Source organism: Monodon monoceros, unplaced genomic scaffold (genome assembly GCF_005190385.1).
Source record: "Monodon monoceros isolate NGI ecotype Baffin Bay Population unplaced genomic scaffold, NGI_Narwhal_1 Super_Scaffold_12, whole genome shotgun sequence".
NCBI classification, from domain to species: Eukaryota; Metazoa; Chordata; class Mammalia; order Artiodactyla; family Monodontidae; genus Monodon; species Monodon monoceros.
The window spans coordinates 122,526,150-122,541,725 of NW_021703768.1; the positions used below are offsets into that span (position 1 = coordinate 122,526,150).

At 42.8% G+C, this 15,576-nt stretch overlaps 1 protein-coding gene and 1 long non-coding RNA gene across 3 annotated transcripts in view; one reads left to right on the forward strand and one right to left on the reverse strand.

The window, feature by feature from the left end:
• Nucleotides 1-15,576, forward strand: part of SH3RF2 (SH3 domain containing ring finger 2) — a 141,099-nt gene that overhangs the window by 48,128 nt on the left and 77,395 nt on the right. For both annotated transcript variants that reach the window (XM_029216841.1, XM_029216840.1), the window contains exon 3: nt 13,550-13,819. In XM_029216841.1, coding sequence (XP_029072674.1) covers nt 13,550-13,819 — 270 coding nt within the window. The remainder of the gene's footprint in view (nt 1-13,549; nt 13,820-15,576) is intronic.
• LOC114892172 overlaps nt 14,456-15,576 on the reverse strand; it is a 67,387-nt gene continuing 66,266 nt past the window's right edge. The window contains exon 2 of the long non-coding RNA XR_003792681.1: nt 14,456-15,217. This is a non-coding gene — a long non-coding RNA (uncharacterized LOC114892172). The remainder of the gene's footprint in view (nt 15,218-15,576) is intronic.

Here is a 15,576-nt window from a genome sequence, read left to right on the forward strand (position 1 = left end):
CTGTGTCGCAGTGTCAGACCTGGTCCCTGCGGGCCCACAAAAGGCAATAACACATATGTCTCCTGTCTTCCCAACTCCATATTCAGCAACGCCAGGTTGGTAGCCCAGGTAGGAGTAATTACACCATGGAAATTGGCAAATACTACAAATCAGAGCCTTTTTTTCCCTTTGTTGGAGAGCTGGTTTACCAGCACACCGCCAAGTGAGAATGAAAGGAATAGAAAGAGGAGGAACCCTGGGGCAGCAATTATCAAGGAATGTCCATCCACAACAAAGAAGATTTTTCACAGAGTGAGTCTATCATTTTTTCTGCCATCTGAAACAGGCCCACCCAAAGCCAGTGCTCGGGGGAGAGAAGAGCAGGGCCATTCCGTCATGCCAACCCAGTCCCAGACGTGCCTGAGGAGTGCCAGTGACACCCGGGTCACAGAGCTGAGACTGGAGCCTCTCAGATCAACAGCTGCTAGGAGCTGCTTTCTTTGGCTCATGTGGCCAGCGAGAAATTGGATTTCAATGTTCTGAATAGGCAGAAAAAGATATCTCCTTACTTCCTTCTGCTCCCTTTCCCGGCACTGCCAGCTGGCGTTTTTTGTCACTCAGCATGGCTTCCTGTAGTGGAAATTAGACACTTGATGAAGAGGACATGTAGGCAAGAAAAAGTCTTCAGCAGTGGGAGGCTCCAAGGCAGGTATCCGCTGGAAAAATAGGGATACGGACATAGCTCAAAGCACATTTTATGTAATAGGGCCTTTTTAAAGGATGACCTATAAAAATACTATTTTTATCCGTGGCTAGCATGCCTGGATACACCCCAATCCTGGAAAAATAACTAGTCGGGCCTGTTGGAATTTTATGTCAGGAGCAGAGATGGCAAAATATCAAAGTTGGAGTTGGGTTTAAGTGGCATGGTGTGGCTTAATATTCATTCATTCATTCATTCATTCATTCAACAAATACTTACTGGTTCTTACTAGATGCTGGTAGAATGTAAATCCCATAAAGGCAGAGACTGCATCGGTATGATGTGCTGTAGGCATTCAGAACATCTGTGTTGAATGAAAGAGTGGATGCCATTGCTTTGCCACGTGTGAGTGGCATAAAGATGGAACAAATCATAGACCCTGCTGCTGCACAGTTCAAGTCTGGTGGACAAGCAGACAAGTGAACCAGCAATTACAATACAAAGTGATGAGTGCTGTGTCAGGGGAAGTGTAGGGTGCAGTGGCTCGCTAAAAAAGGAAGCCCAACTCAACCTTATGGGAAGAAACAGCAAAGGCTTTCTAAAGACCAAGATGCAGAAGACAGAGGCAATGCCAAAGATATTGGCACCTATCTGGATAAGACCTTAAAGAAGAAAGGAACTGTCCGCATATTCTGCAGTATCTCATATTCCTGGGAGGACTAATGACTTTATCTCATTGTGGAATATGTTGCAAATAGCTGCTGTAATACTTCTATGGCTTAATCCTCGGAAACGGTTTCCATTTCTCAGGGACTTTCAGCGGGTTTCCCTCAATTCAAGCTTTCCACTGGAACGATCCTGTGCTCAGTGTGACAGATGACATGCGGGTCTTTAGTATCTCTCTGATGTCCAGCCACTCACTCCTAAAATGGGGTCCAGCTCTACAGGCAGGCAGGGTACTTCTCCTGTAAGGTCACATCTGTTCCATTTGGTGTAAAGGAGAGGCATGCTCTGAATTTTGATTTCAAAGAGGCAGATACACTGCAGATTTGCAGGAGGTCCTGGTATTGACAATGCCGTCTCAAGGACAGCTGAACTGAGAGGGAAGATTTCTAACTTCCCAGGGCTTGCTGTTTTCAACAAAAGTCATGTAGACTTTTTCTTTGGGTATCACCAAATTAAAGTGCAAATAAGTGTAGATAGGCACACAGACAAACATCCAAGTCAGAGAGGAGGAGGCTATTTAAGAAGTAAAGCATTTGAAGCTCTATTTACAATAGTCAGGACATGGAAGCAACCTAAGTGTCCATCAACAGATGAATGGATAAAGAAGATGTGGCACATATATACAATGGAATATTACTCAGCCATAAAAAGAAACAAAATTGAGTTATTTGTAGTGAGGTGGATGGGCCTAGAGGCTGTCATACAGAGTGAAGTCAGTCAGAAAGAGAAAAACAAATGCCATATGCTAACACATATATATGGAATCTAAAAACAAAAAAAACTGGTTCTGAAGAACCTAGGGGCAGGACAGGAATAAAGACGCAGATGAAGAGAATGGACTTGAGGACACGGGGAGGGGGAAGGGTAAGCGGGGACGAAGTGAGAGAGTAACATTGACATATATACACTACCAAATGTAAAATAGATAGCTAGTGGGAAGCAGCCACACAGCACAGGGAGATCAGGTCCGTGCTTTGTGTCCACCTAGAGGGGTGGGATAGGGAGAGTGGGAGGGAGATGCAAGAGGGAGGAGATATGGGGATATATGTATATGTATAGCTGATTCACTCTGTTATACAGCAGAAACTAACACACCATTGTAAAGCAATTATACTCCAATAAAGATGTTAAAAAAAAAAAGTAAAGCATTTGAAATCCAGATGTACCTTTTGGACAGGAGAGGACAAGCCCAGCCACTTCAGCTCTCCTCTCCAAAGTCACTTTCCCCGCGGTTCTGGGGCACTCACGTCCCTTCACTCCTCACCACAGCCTGTCCTGCAGTGGCACCTTTACTCACCAGCCATTCTAGGAGGACCACGTACACAAGAGCAGAGACAGTAGTGGAATAAACTGCCTCTACCCATGACTCAAATCTCAATGATTATCAATATTTTGCCAATTTGGGGTCATTTGTAGAGATGTGGATGGACGTAGAGACTGTCATACAGAGTGAAGTAAGTCAGAAAAACAAATATCGTATATTAATGCGTATATGTGGAATCTAGAAAAATGGTACAGATGAACCAGTTTGCAAGACAGAAAGACACATGTAGAGAACAAACGTATGGACACCAAGCGGGGAAAGCAGGGGTGGTGATGGTGGGATGAACTGGGAGATTGGGCTTGACATATATACTCTAATATGAATAAAATAGACAAGTAATAAGAACCTGCTGTATAAAAATAAATAAATAAAATTCAAAAAAGATATTTTGCCAATTTGGTTTCATCTCATCTATCGCCCTTATTTCTAGCATATTCTAAAGATACTCCTGGAGCTCTGATCATTCACTTAATATCCCATTATCGTTAGCATTTGAAGGAATGGTAAAATTCACCTTCTTCACTTTGCAGTTGAGGAAACCGAGGCCCAGAGAGGTTCAGTGCCTCTCTCAGGGACCCAAGTCTGTAAGTTGTGTATTACATCTAGGGGCCACTTCCAGTCCCCAGACCAGATGGCTCCATTATCAGAAACGTTCTGCTGTTTGCCTGAATCCTGTTGTCACCAGTCATTCCTCTTTCAGCTCCAGAAACATCCACATGGAGGTGAAAGAGAGAAACAACTTGGAGGAGAAAGCCAGTGTACATGTGACCACAGTTTTTTTCCCCCTAAGTCAGAAAAGTGGTGGTGATGGTGGTGGGAGGGTCATTTGACTCATCTTCCCTCCCTCTGCATGGTGGACTTGGCTCAGTTTCTCGAGCCATATGGAAAGAGACTCATCCACCAAGTGCCACACCTACAGGAAAAGCTCTCTCTGGGAATGGAGAAAATGGAAGGGGGCAGAGTGGCCTCCCAGGAGGAGTGAGATGGCTCTTCCCTCTGTCCTTCAGGCTCCCACGCACCTCCAGCCCTCCCTCACAGGTGCCCTGTACCCTCCTGTTAGAAGAGATGGCAACCAAAATGCTTTGGTTCCCTGGAGAATTCAGTGTTCTGCCACTGAACAGCTCCAGGATCTGGCACCCAGCTCATCTCAAATGCAATCCCAAGCTGTGTATAAAAAACCAGCTTATGTAGGTAGCCAAGAATATGGCCATGAGCATGTCTGGGATTACCTCCTCTGATGGGGGAATGAAATCACCCCAAGGCAATCTCAGAGAAATGTCTGGAAGGAAAAATGAAAGCATGCTAATGGTGACCCTGAAAACAGGCTGCTGGTTATGAATGGTTCTTTCTCTGCCCACTGGCGTAAATCCTGCTTCCTTCCCCCTTTTCCTGCCCTAGGACCCCTGATAACTCAGAAAGAAGGCAGGAGAGATCAGGGGAAAGAAGACTGGCACATTCCTGGTGCCTGATTGATATTTGATTAAGGGAGGAAGGAAGGAATGCTGTGCCCACTGACCCACAGTGGCAGGAGATAGATAAAGAAGGAAAATGGACGGACAAAGGATTAATCTCCAAACTATATAAACGGCTCATGCAGCTCAATATTAAAAAAGCAGACAACCCAATACAAAAATGGGCAGAAGACCTAAATAGACATTTCTCCAAAGAAGACATACAGATGGCCAGGAAGCGCATGAAAAGCTGCTCAACATCACTAATTATTAGAGAAATGCAAATCAAAACTACAAGGAGGTATCACCTCACACCAGTTAGAACTGGCATCATCAGAAAATCTACAAACAACAAATGCTGGAGAGGGTGTGGAGAAAGGGAACCCTCTTGCACTGTTGGTGGGAATGTAAACTGATCCAGCCACTATGGAGAACAGTATGGAGGTTCCTTAAAAAACTAAAAATAGAACTACCATATGGCCCAGCAATCCCACTACTGGGCATATACCCTGAGAAAACCATAATTCAAAAAGAGTCATGTACCACAATGTTCAGCTCTATTTACAATAGGCAGGTCATGGAAGCAACCTAAATGTCCATCGACAGATGAATGGATAAAGAAGATGTGACACATATATATGATGGAATATTACTCAGCCATAAAAAGGAATGAAATTGAGTTGTCTGTAGTGAGATGGATGGACCTAGAGTCTGTCATACAGAGTGAAGTAAGTCAGAAAGAGAAAAACAAATGCCATATGCTAACACATATATAAGGAATCTAAAAAAAAAGAAAAAAAAAGTGGTCATGAAGAACCTAGGGGCAAGACGGGAATAAAGACACAGGCCTACTAGAGAATGGACTTGAGGATATGGGGAGGGGGAAGGGTAAGCTGGGACAAAGTGAGAGAGTGGCATGGACATATATACACTACCACATGTAAAATAGATAGTTAGTGGGAAGCAGCCGCACAGCACAGGGAGATCAGCTTGGTGCTTTGTGACTACCTAGAGAGGTGGGATATGGAGGGTAGGAGGGAGGGAGACACAAGAGGGAAGAGATATGGGGACATATGTATATGTATAACTGATTCACTTTGTTATAAAGCAGAAACTAACACACCATTGGAAAGCAATTATACTCCAATAAAGATGTTTAAATAAAAACAAAAAGGAAGATGTGGCACATATATACAATGGAATATTACTCAGCCATAAAAAGGAACGAAATTGGGTCATTTGTAGAGATGTGGATGGACTTAGAGACTGTCATACAGAGTGAAGTAAGTCAGAAAGAGAAAAACAAATATCATATATTAACGCATATAGAAATGCTACAGATGAACTGGTTTGCAAGGCAGAAATACAGACACAGATGTAGAGAACAAGTGTGGACACCAAGGAGGGGAAAGCAGGGGGGAGGTGGGTGGGTGGGGGGTGGGATGAATTGGGAGATTGGGATTGACATATATACACTAATATGTATAAAATGGATAACTAATAAGAACCTGCTGTATAAAAAATAAAGTAAATTAAATTTTTTTTTTAAATCACACACACACACACAAAAAGGAAGGAAAATGGACAGCTGTGCTCTCCCAGGTCTCTACCTAGGACTAGAAGAAGAGAGGCTGAGACAAAAGGCTGGGGGGAGAGAAAAAGGAGAGAGATACATGACAAAAGTCACAGGACAGAATAGACTTTTAGATATAGGTATAAGGCCAATAATAAGAACCTTCCTTGCACTGGTTCTCCTTCCATCCCTCAGCGTCTCTCACCTCCCTATTCTTCTCTATAACACTTACTCCAACTTGTAATTTTGTGTATACTTGTTTATTTATAAGTTTGATCTTTGTTTCACCAGGTAGACAATGCCTGGCATGGGTGGCACTCAAAAAGACGCCAGGTAAACAGTCTCTCTGGTCAGGCAGGATATTCCAGGGGCTTAGAGAGTTTGGCCCAGGTCAAGGGCCAAAACTTCCATTGGAATCTGCAGGGTTTGGGTAACACAGACTTGCTGAGTTTACTGCATAAAGAAGTATTGGTATTGGCCCCAATTTGTGGATAATCCAAACTAAGAATCAGGAAGACTTAAGTGATTTGGCCAAAGTTACAAAAGCCAGAATGCAAACCAACACCTTACTTGACTCTAACATCTGTGTTCTGTTGCACCCTAGTACCACCCCTGAACAAGTAAAATTCTCTATGAAGGAAGAAACTCACACGGTATGTCTCATAAGCCTGGCCTCAAATTTGAATGCCAGGATTCAGACCTTCTGGTGATCTCAAGCCCCCAAGCAGCAGACGGTCTGGGATTTGTCAAGCCTTGATAGATCTGATGCTGTTGAGTGAGCACTGAAGTGTTCCCCCTCCTCACCAGAGAAACATGAGCACAAGGGCCAGCCAGCACTTTCTAACATATGCTCCCTTGCCCCCAACATCAGATCCAAAAGGGTTGCCAACATGAGGGAGAGATGCAGGATGGCTCAGTTGTCTAAGCAGCAGCTGGGAAGTTAGGACCCAGGACAGTTAGCTGACCCTTTGCCTCACGAGTGGAATGAAATCACAGGGGAAGTCACATTTACTTTACCCAGCATTCCCCAGGCCCATTCTGCTAATCCTGCAAAGTGGTCCAGATGCAAATACAAGGTCACATTAGTGGAGTAAAACTTCTGAGAAGCCAGTCAGCAAAAGAGCCTGTGTGACTTTGTTCAACTCAGTGATTCCCGAGCTTATTTGAGTTTGGAAACCTTTTTGAGTATGGGTAGCACGAAATTGTTAAAATTCAGGGCAATTTGGAAAAGAGGACCCAAACTCTCCTTTTTTATTTTCTAGTTCATGCCACTAGATCTTTCCAATAATTATTAGCAGTCATATTTATTAATCTTATATGCATTCTTTTCCTCCAGGAATGGCAATTCCTGGATGTTTCTTGATTAATTCACAAATTCATTCACCAAGCATTTATGAAACACCTGCTTGTGTCCAGGGCTCAGAGACAGAGTTTCAGAGGTGTTTCAGACACAAATCCTAAACTCTCGGGCAGAGAATTCATAGCCTGGTGAATGATACCTGAGCCAAAGGCCAGGATGTTTTCTCTTGGCTCCATTCTCCTGTGACGGGCCATCTCATGACCAGCTAGGGAGGTAAGCAGTTAGCTCAGCATGTTGTTTTTGGCCCCATCTGATGCCAGAACTAGAGAACCAGGCCTACCTCTTTCTAAACAAGTGGGAGTGCCACTCATGCATGGTGAACAGTTCATTACACAGGAACAGGCTGAATGCTCACTCCAGCTCGGCTTTTTCCCTTGTCTCATCACTGTGATGATTCTAATCTTGGGCTCCTTTTCTCTTACCCTGTTATCAATCCATATGCCTCCTTCTTTATTTTCCAATTGGAAATAAGCTCAGAGCTCATTGGCAGCTAGTCCTCCTGCTGTTTCTGAATTCTGCTTTTTGGATATTTCACTGCTATGCAGTTTTGTTGTTTCTGGGTTTTTAATATGTATTAATCAGGACTTTTTCAGTTTCAGGGGTCAGAAAATAACTCCAAGCAGTTTCAGTAATAAGCAATACATTGAGGATATCATCTCATTTAACTGTGTATCCTTTAGGCACAGTTGGATATAGACATTCAAATTTTCTTGTGAAGGCTCTATCCATTACTTACCTGTTTATCTCACGATATCTCTAGTTCTGCTGCCTTCTGCAGCTTCACTCAGGAAGGTGTGTCTGCTGGCTGGGAAATATCACCACTGGTAGTCCAAGGCTTACCACCTCCAGGCTCATGATCCAAAAGAAACACTCTCTTCTTGGGTGTCTATATATCAAATGTCAAAGAAGATTCTAACTGACCCTATTTGGGGCACACGCCTGCCCTGTACCAAGCTTTATGCCAGGAGGATTTGGGCACTCTGTTACCGAGCCAAACTTGGGTCCACTCACCCGCACAGTAAAGCCAATCTACTGACATCAGGTTGTGGTGAAGGAAAGTGCGGCGTTTACTGCAGGACACCAAGCAAGGAGAATGGGTGGCTAATCTCAAAAGATCAAAACTCCCTGAAGGATTTCAGGGAAGGGATTTTCAAGGCAAGGTGAGGGAGAGGGTTGCAGGGTGCCGGATCAGCTCATGGACATTTCTCTGATTGGTTGGTGGAGAGGTAACTGAGTGGTATTTTGGGAGTTAACATCATCAACCTTTTGGATTTAACTTGTCTGGGGTCTACGTGTATATGGTCAGCATGCAGCTAACTTTTTTCACCTGGGGAGGGTTTTAGTATCTGTAAAACAACTCAAGGACATGGCTAAAATATTACTTATAGTCCTTAAGCAGGAACTGAAGGTCCTTGACTTTGTATTATGGCTAAACTATTATGTTGTCTCACTTGACTGTTTTTGTTTCTGCATTTTCTCATTTTTGATTGAATTTGTTCTCTGGAACTCAGGGAAGGCCTAGGAGGCTAAAGCTCTTTTACAAACAGGAGGCAAGGGACATGGTGGGGGTGGGTGGGGGTGCTTCTGTCCCCAGAAAGGCCTTCACAGGGCCTTGCTCGGTTATGTAACTGGCCAGCCTGGGCCACATACCCATGTGTATGCAGTGTGACCAGAGTGAATAACATGCCCATGAGAAGATGGAGAGCAACTGGGTGGATCCTCAGAGAAGGGATGGCTGCCATTTTATTACCAACACACGTAACTACTAAAACATAATTTTACCACTAATGTCTCTGCATACCCCCTGCTTCCTTATTTCAGGGTTCTGTGCTTTATCTTCCATCAAAAGCATGGACCTCGTGTGGCTTTCACCTCACCCTACTGAGATGACAAATCAATAGACAAACTACAGGTGCATAGAAGTATTAATCCTTTTGAATCTCAGAGAAGGAAAGCTTTGTAGGCACACACACAGCCTTCCACTGGATTATCTGGCTTTCTGAAAAACACCAGGAGAAACATTTGGTAATGACCTGGCTGTGAGACCGCCACACCCACTTTATCCCCATTCTCCCTCCCTCCTGCACCTGTCGAGACAGAAAACAATTGGGGTGGTGTTTTGTTTCACCCAACAAAACAATGGGTGATGGCTGCTGCAGAACTTGGAGTCATTTTCCCTTGAGAGAACCACTGCTGACTAGATAGAATCAACCAGCTGAGTCTCTTCAGGCAGGTGCTTAACTTTTATGCGAGGGCTCTAGAGTTCAATAATTCATGCTCGTTCAGCCAGCAGCAAGCAGATGGCATTCAAACTCTATTCAGATTGTGATTATAAAACATCACCCCAAATGAGTTTTATGATGGAAAAACATACTAGGTGACTTCAGCGGGATGAAAGAGAAATCAGGGCTTTGACGTCAAATGAACGGAAGTCAGTCTCGGGGCCGCTGTACATTGGCTGTGTGACTTTGCCTGAAGGTTGAACGTCTCAGAACCTGTTTCTTCGTCAATAAAATTAAGATAAACCTACTTCACAGGGCTTTGAGCTCATATAAATGAGATAGTACTGTACATGGAAAGTGCAGTAGTGCAATAATGTAAGACAAATCTCTATGGCTTGCCAGAAACACAATAAATGCTAATTTCCTTCCCCTCTTCAGATTCTTTCTCTCTCCTTCCCCACCCCCACCCTCTTTACAGCATGGAAGCCAATGTTTTCTATAAGTATGAATGTAGGACTGAGAGTAAAAGGGGAGAATGAAGAAAAGAGGTGATGAAAAGAATCTTCATGTTAAAAATAGAATTTACAGTTTGCTTCCACAATAGTTTATCTCAACTGAGGGGAGATAGAGAAAAGGTGAAGATGGTCAGGCAATTAGTACTCTCTCAGGGTTTCAAAGTCTATGCACCTTCAAAGAGATTTAAGCATTTTGTGCAGTTTTAGTCTAATATACTTGCTCAATAGTCATTAAAATACATAAGCCACCTTGTATGGGAATGTCTTCCAGAAAAGAAAGGGAAAAAGCAGCTCAGCCATTTACAAAACTACATCAAATCTCCATTTTAGTTAGAAAAAGACATAACTCAGACCAGCGGCATCAAACTTGGATGGATGGGAGAGCTGGATAAAAATGCAGCTACTTAAACTGCCCTCTAAGAGATTCTGGTCAAATTGGTCAGGGATGGGGTCCAAGAGTCTGCATTTTTTACATTTCCTGAGACTGTGATCTAGGTAAACCACAGACTTCATTTTGAGAAACTGGTTGAGTAGTTAAGACCTTGGGCTTGAGAATAGACATACTTGAGCTCAAATTCCAAAATCTACCACTTTCTAGCTTCATGAACTTTGGCAAATTTTTAACCTCTCTGATCCCCAGTTTTCTAATCACAGGTTGTTGTGAGAATTAAATAAAATATACTGTGGAGTGCTTAGCACAGTATCTGGTACATAGGAGGAAGCACTCAATAAATATTAGCTATTGATATTATCATTATTATGCAAAGTCAAAGGAGCTTCAATTCCTTTTTTCCTAATTTTTTCATTCTTCCTTCCTTTTCTTTCTTTTCCTTTTATAAATCCAAAATAACAGTGTATTAGCCAAGATGGAAGTTTATTTAGATTTCAGACACAAGTCTGGAAGTAAAGTAGTCCAGGACTTGCCTGGCAGCTCTGCAACCCAGACTACTTTCTCCCCTTTTTAGGTGTGACCCTTATCCTCATTGTTCAAGATGGCAGCTAGAGCGCCAGCTCTGCATCCCACATAGCAAAATGGAGGAAAGAAAAAGAAAGTCAGTCTCTCTCAGTAGGAACACTTCCTAAAATTTGCTTATATCCCATTGGCCAGATGTAGCTGCCAGTGAGCCTGGTAAATGTGACCAGTGGGTGCCAGGTGCTCATATACCCATAAAAATGTGATTTATATCACAGTGTAAAATTGGGAGAAGGCTTAGCGACAATTATTATTCCCTGATATGTCTAACCCTGGGAGTCTAACAGATTCAGATCATTCCCCAGAAATCCTCTGTTCTCGATCTGCTTCTACCTGCTTACTTCTCAGGTAAGGGAGAAGCTTCTCCAAAAGGTAGTTACGTGGTTTGTTGATCCCACTCAGCTAGGCTTATTTTCTTCCGAAATTCCTCCCATACCTTTCACTTCTCATCCCCCAGCTTCATTCATTTTCTTTTTACTATCCAATTGTAATAGACAGTACAATATTTTCATTGTAGGAAAGTTAGAAAACACTGCAAAGCACTTAGGGGAACTTTTTTTTTTTAATATTCAAAAATCTCATCATTTAGAAATAACCACTCTTAAAATGTTAGTATATAGCCATCTAGCATTTTCCCCAGGTAAAAAATATATATGTGTATTTACAAAGAGAGCCTAGTCTACATAACTGTTTTTAATCTCTTCTATTATACTTAACAGTATATTATGAGTAACTCTCAGTGTTATTAATTATAGATCAACATCATCAGTTTTAATGACTGTAGGGTTTTCCATTGTATGGATGTATCATAATTTATTCAACTGGTTCCATTTATCTACAACAGTGTGTTAAACCTCCTAGCACATACATCTTTGCTCATTTGTCCACCAGTTTCCCAAGGATGAGCTATGTTCCTGTGGTTTTCTAACTCCCCAGGGACCAGCAGAAAACCATTGCTCTGCTGCTGTCCCATCAGCAATATGATGCCATTCAGGCCTTGTCTCGACCCTGAAGCTGCTTGAAATTCCTTTTCAAATGAACACTGCAGACTCTGAAGGTCCTTGAAGGTCCCAGCAAGACTGTCCCCAGCAGAGGGGAATACTCCACCCAATGGCCGAGGAAAGCACAAAATACAATACAATCACAGGTGACACTGAAGGGCTTTCTATAAAACCTAAGTTACTAGAACTTTCCATTTGTCAAACTGACCTCAAACAAGACCAAAGTGACGCCATTTCTCTGTGGAGAAACCAGTTTCAATCAGGAAAAGAAATGCATTTGACTGAAATAATTATTTAGACTGAAAATTGAGTTGACAAATGACAATTCTTTAGCTGATTTTTTTTTAGGTGATTATTGATTTCTGACTATTAACTCATCTCGGTTGTGCTTCCTAAAGATCCAAACACACATGAGGTTTACACTTTCTAGACAGGCTGAAGACAACTTATAATGCATCACTCTCACGTAGCACTTTCTATTTTCAGGGGGTTTTCACCTCAATTTTCTTGCCGTCAACACTGAGCCCTACATTACAGGTGTTAATTCTAAGAGGTGTCATTTATTGAGCACATACTATGTACCAAGCAATACACAGAATGCATTATCAATATTTTTTAGTCCTCACAGCAACTCTAATGAGGTAGACATTCTATTATTACCCCATTTTTATAAATGAATGTGGTTTAAGAAAGATGAAATAGCTTGACCACAGTCACACAAGAGCAAAGAGGTGGAGCCATAATTCAAAATCAGTATTCAGATCCCAGAAAGAGTCACAGCCTCACTCAAGTTCACATAGCTGTGGAGTCAAGTCCAAAATCCTGTTCTCTGCATAGTGATTAAGAACAGGGTCTGGGCTTCCCTGGTGGCGCAGTGGTTGAGAGTCCACCTGCTGATGCAGGGGACATGGGTTCGTGCCCCGGTCCGGGAAGATCCCACATGCCGTGGAGCGGCTGGGCCCCGCGAGCCATGGCCACTGAGCCTGCGCATCCGGAGCCTGTGCTCCGCAACGGGAGAGGCCACAACAGTGAGAGGCCTGCACACCGCAAAAAAAAAAAAAAAAAAAAAAAAAAGAACAGGGTCTCTGGGCTTCCCTGGTGGCGCAGTGGTTAAGAATCCGCCTGTCTATTCAGGGGACACGGGTTCAAGCCCTGGTCCGGGAAGATCCCACGTGCCGCGGAGCAACTAAGCCCGTGCGCCACAACTACTGAGCCTGCGGTCTAGAGCTCGCGAGCCACAACTACTGAGCCCGTGCGCCACAGCTACTGAAGCCTGCGCCAAGAGCCCGTGCTCCACAACAAGAGAAGCCACTGCAATGAGAAGCTGGCTCACCGCAAGGAAGAGTAGCCCCGTTCACCGCAACTGGAGAAAGCCCGCACGCAGTAACGAAAACCCAATGCAGCCAAAAATAAATAAATAAATAATAAATAAATGTATATTAAAAAAAAAGAACAGGTCTCTAAAATCAGATTGTCAGAGTTCAAACCCCATATCTGCCATTTCCCAGCTGTGTCACCTTAGGCAACTTCCTAAACCACTCTGTGCCTCAGTCACCTCATCTTAGAAAGGGGAATAATAGTGTTTATCTCAAAGGTTAAACAAGATGACCCACGTACGGCACTTAGTACATAGGAAGTGCCCTGTACTTAGTTATTAATATGATCCCTTGTGTCCCTCCAGCCTCTAAGCCATACATATTTTATTGATCCGTGACACTGCAGGTGCCGCGAGCAAAGGCCTTGTGCAACTACCGAGGGCAGAATCCTGGTGACCTGAGGTTTAATAAGGGAGATGTCATCCTCCTCCGGAGACAGTTGGATGAGAACTGGTACCAGGGGGAAATCAATGGAGTCAGTGGGATCTTCCCAGCCAGCTCCGTAGAGGTCCTCAAGCAGCTTCCCCAGCCACCCCCACTCTGCCGGGCCCTCTACAACTTCGACCTGCGTGACAAGGACAAGAGTAAGAACCAGGACTGCCTGACCTTCCTCAAGGTAAGATTCTGGGCAGCTACCAAAGTCACCAGTGACCACATAAAGACTGGCAGAACCTCGAGTTTTTGTTTAATATTTGCTGATTGTTTTTAATTATATTTTATCCACAAATGTATAAATGTGTGCCTATATATGTAATGTGTATGTATAATTCAAACATATGGTAGCAAAGTCGCCAGAGAAATCTAATAGGAGTTTGACGGGAATCCTCAAACCTTTTCTATTGCAACTGCAAAACTAAGTAACTGCACACTCATTCATTCATTCTACAATCACTTTTGAGCACCTGCTCTTTGCAGACACTGGGGAGACAGCATGAACAAGTCACAGCACCTACCCTCAGGCAGAGTAGTGAGAGAAACAGACACTTGGACAGAAGATTACAGACACGGTTTAACAGCGTGCTGCATAGAACTACAGATCTTACCTTTTCATTGTGTATCTGCAGGGGTATTCTCGCTGACCAAGTTCTGATCACCTAGTACTACTCGTTTACAACACTCTATTTTGTTTGTAAACATTGCATTCAAAACACTCCAAACAACACAATAACATAATTATATCTTTACACATAAATCACCTCTTACAAGATATATTTTCCAAACACATTAGTTACCCTAAGGTTTTTTCCCTCTCTTTTTTTTTTTTTTGGATGATTCTTCAGCATTTGCAAGTAAGGACAAGTCTACTAAAGTCTAGACTACAACCATCCCTCAGTATCTGAGGGGGATTAGTTCTAGGACACACTGATTCCTGAAGTTACAGAAGCCGCGGACGAGGAGGGTCGACTGTACTTTAAGTCATCGTATTCAGTACTTATTATTCCATAAACATTTGAATTCTCTCTTAGAAGCCAAAGTTGGGGTGATTTTCATTCTTTGCTACTTATGATAAGTAGATCAAATACAAGTACAAGTGGCACTGCTACAGTAGCTCAGGAAAGGTCTTTTGTTTTGTAAAACATTTTTATTCCATCACTACTGGAAATGAGATTTACTTAAGATTCACTCAAACTAGATAACCCCACTGTCCTCCATATTTTGAAATACTGATCTTTGTTATTGTCTTAGCACCTCAGAGTGAGTCCCCTAAGGAATGTCATTCTGTAGCTGACCTGTAAATTTTTACTTTGACTACAGCTGGAGAAGGGCAGTTCAATTCCACAAGCGTTTATTGAGTATTTACTTTGTGCCAGGCATTAGACACTAAGCTCTAGGGACACAGCTGGAGGAAGACATAGGCAGGAAGCAGTACCTTCTTTTTTGCCCTTTTCTGGGAATTTGCAAACTGGGACACTTACCCACCTGCTTGTTCATTCACTGAATCCATCCATGTGCCAAGCTGTCCACTGGAGATAAAGTGATGAGTCACTGTCCCTGTCTTCACGGAGCCAGCAATCTAGTGGAAGGAACAGACACATAAATGGGAAATGAGGACAGAGGACCCAGAAGAGAGGATTTGATCCCTTCTGGAAGCCTACTGAAGGCCAAGACTACACCAGTATATCTCATGGTCTTCCTAAACACAGCATGTCCAAGAAAACTCAAGATCTTCTCTCCAGAAGCTTTTATTCCTAGTATTTTCTATCTCAGTAAATTTTACAGTTTATTCACACATGCATTTATTCATTCACACATGCATGCATTCAAGAAATATTGATTGTTTAAAAACTGTGAATCACTATGTTGTACACCTGAAACTTATATAATATTGTACATCAACTATACCTCAATAAAAAAAATTTTAAAAAGGAATGA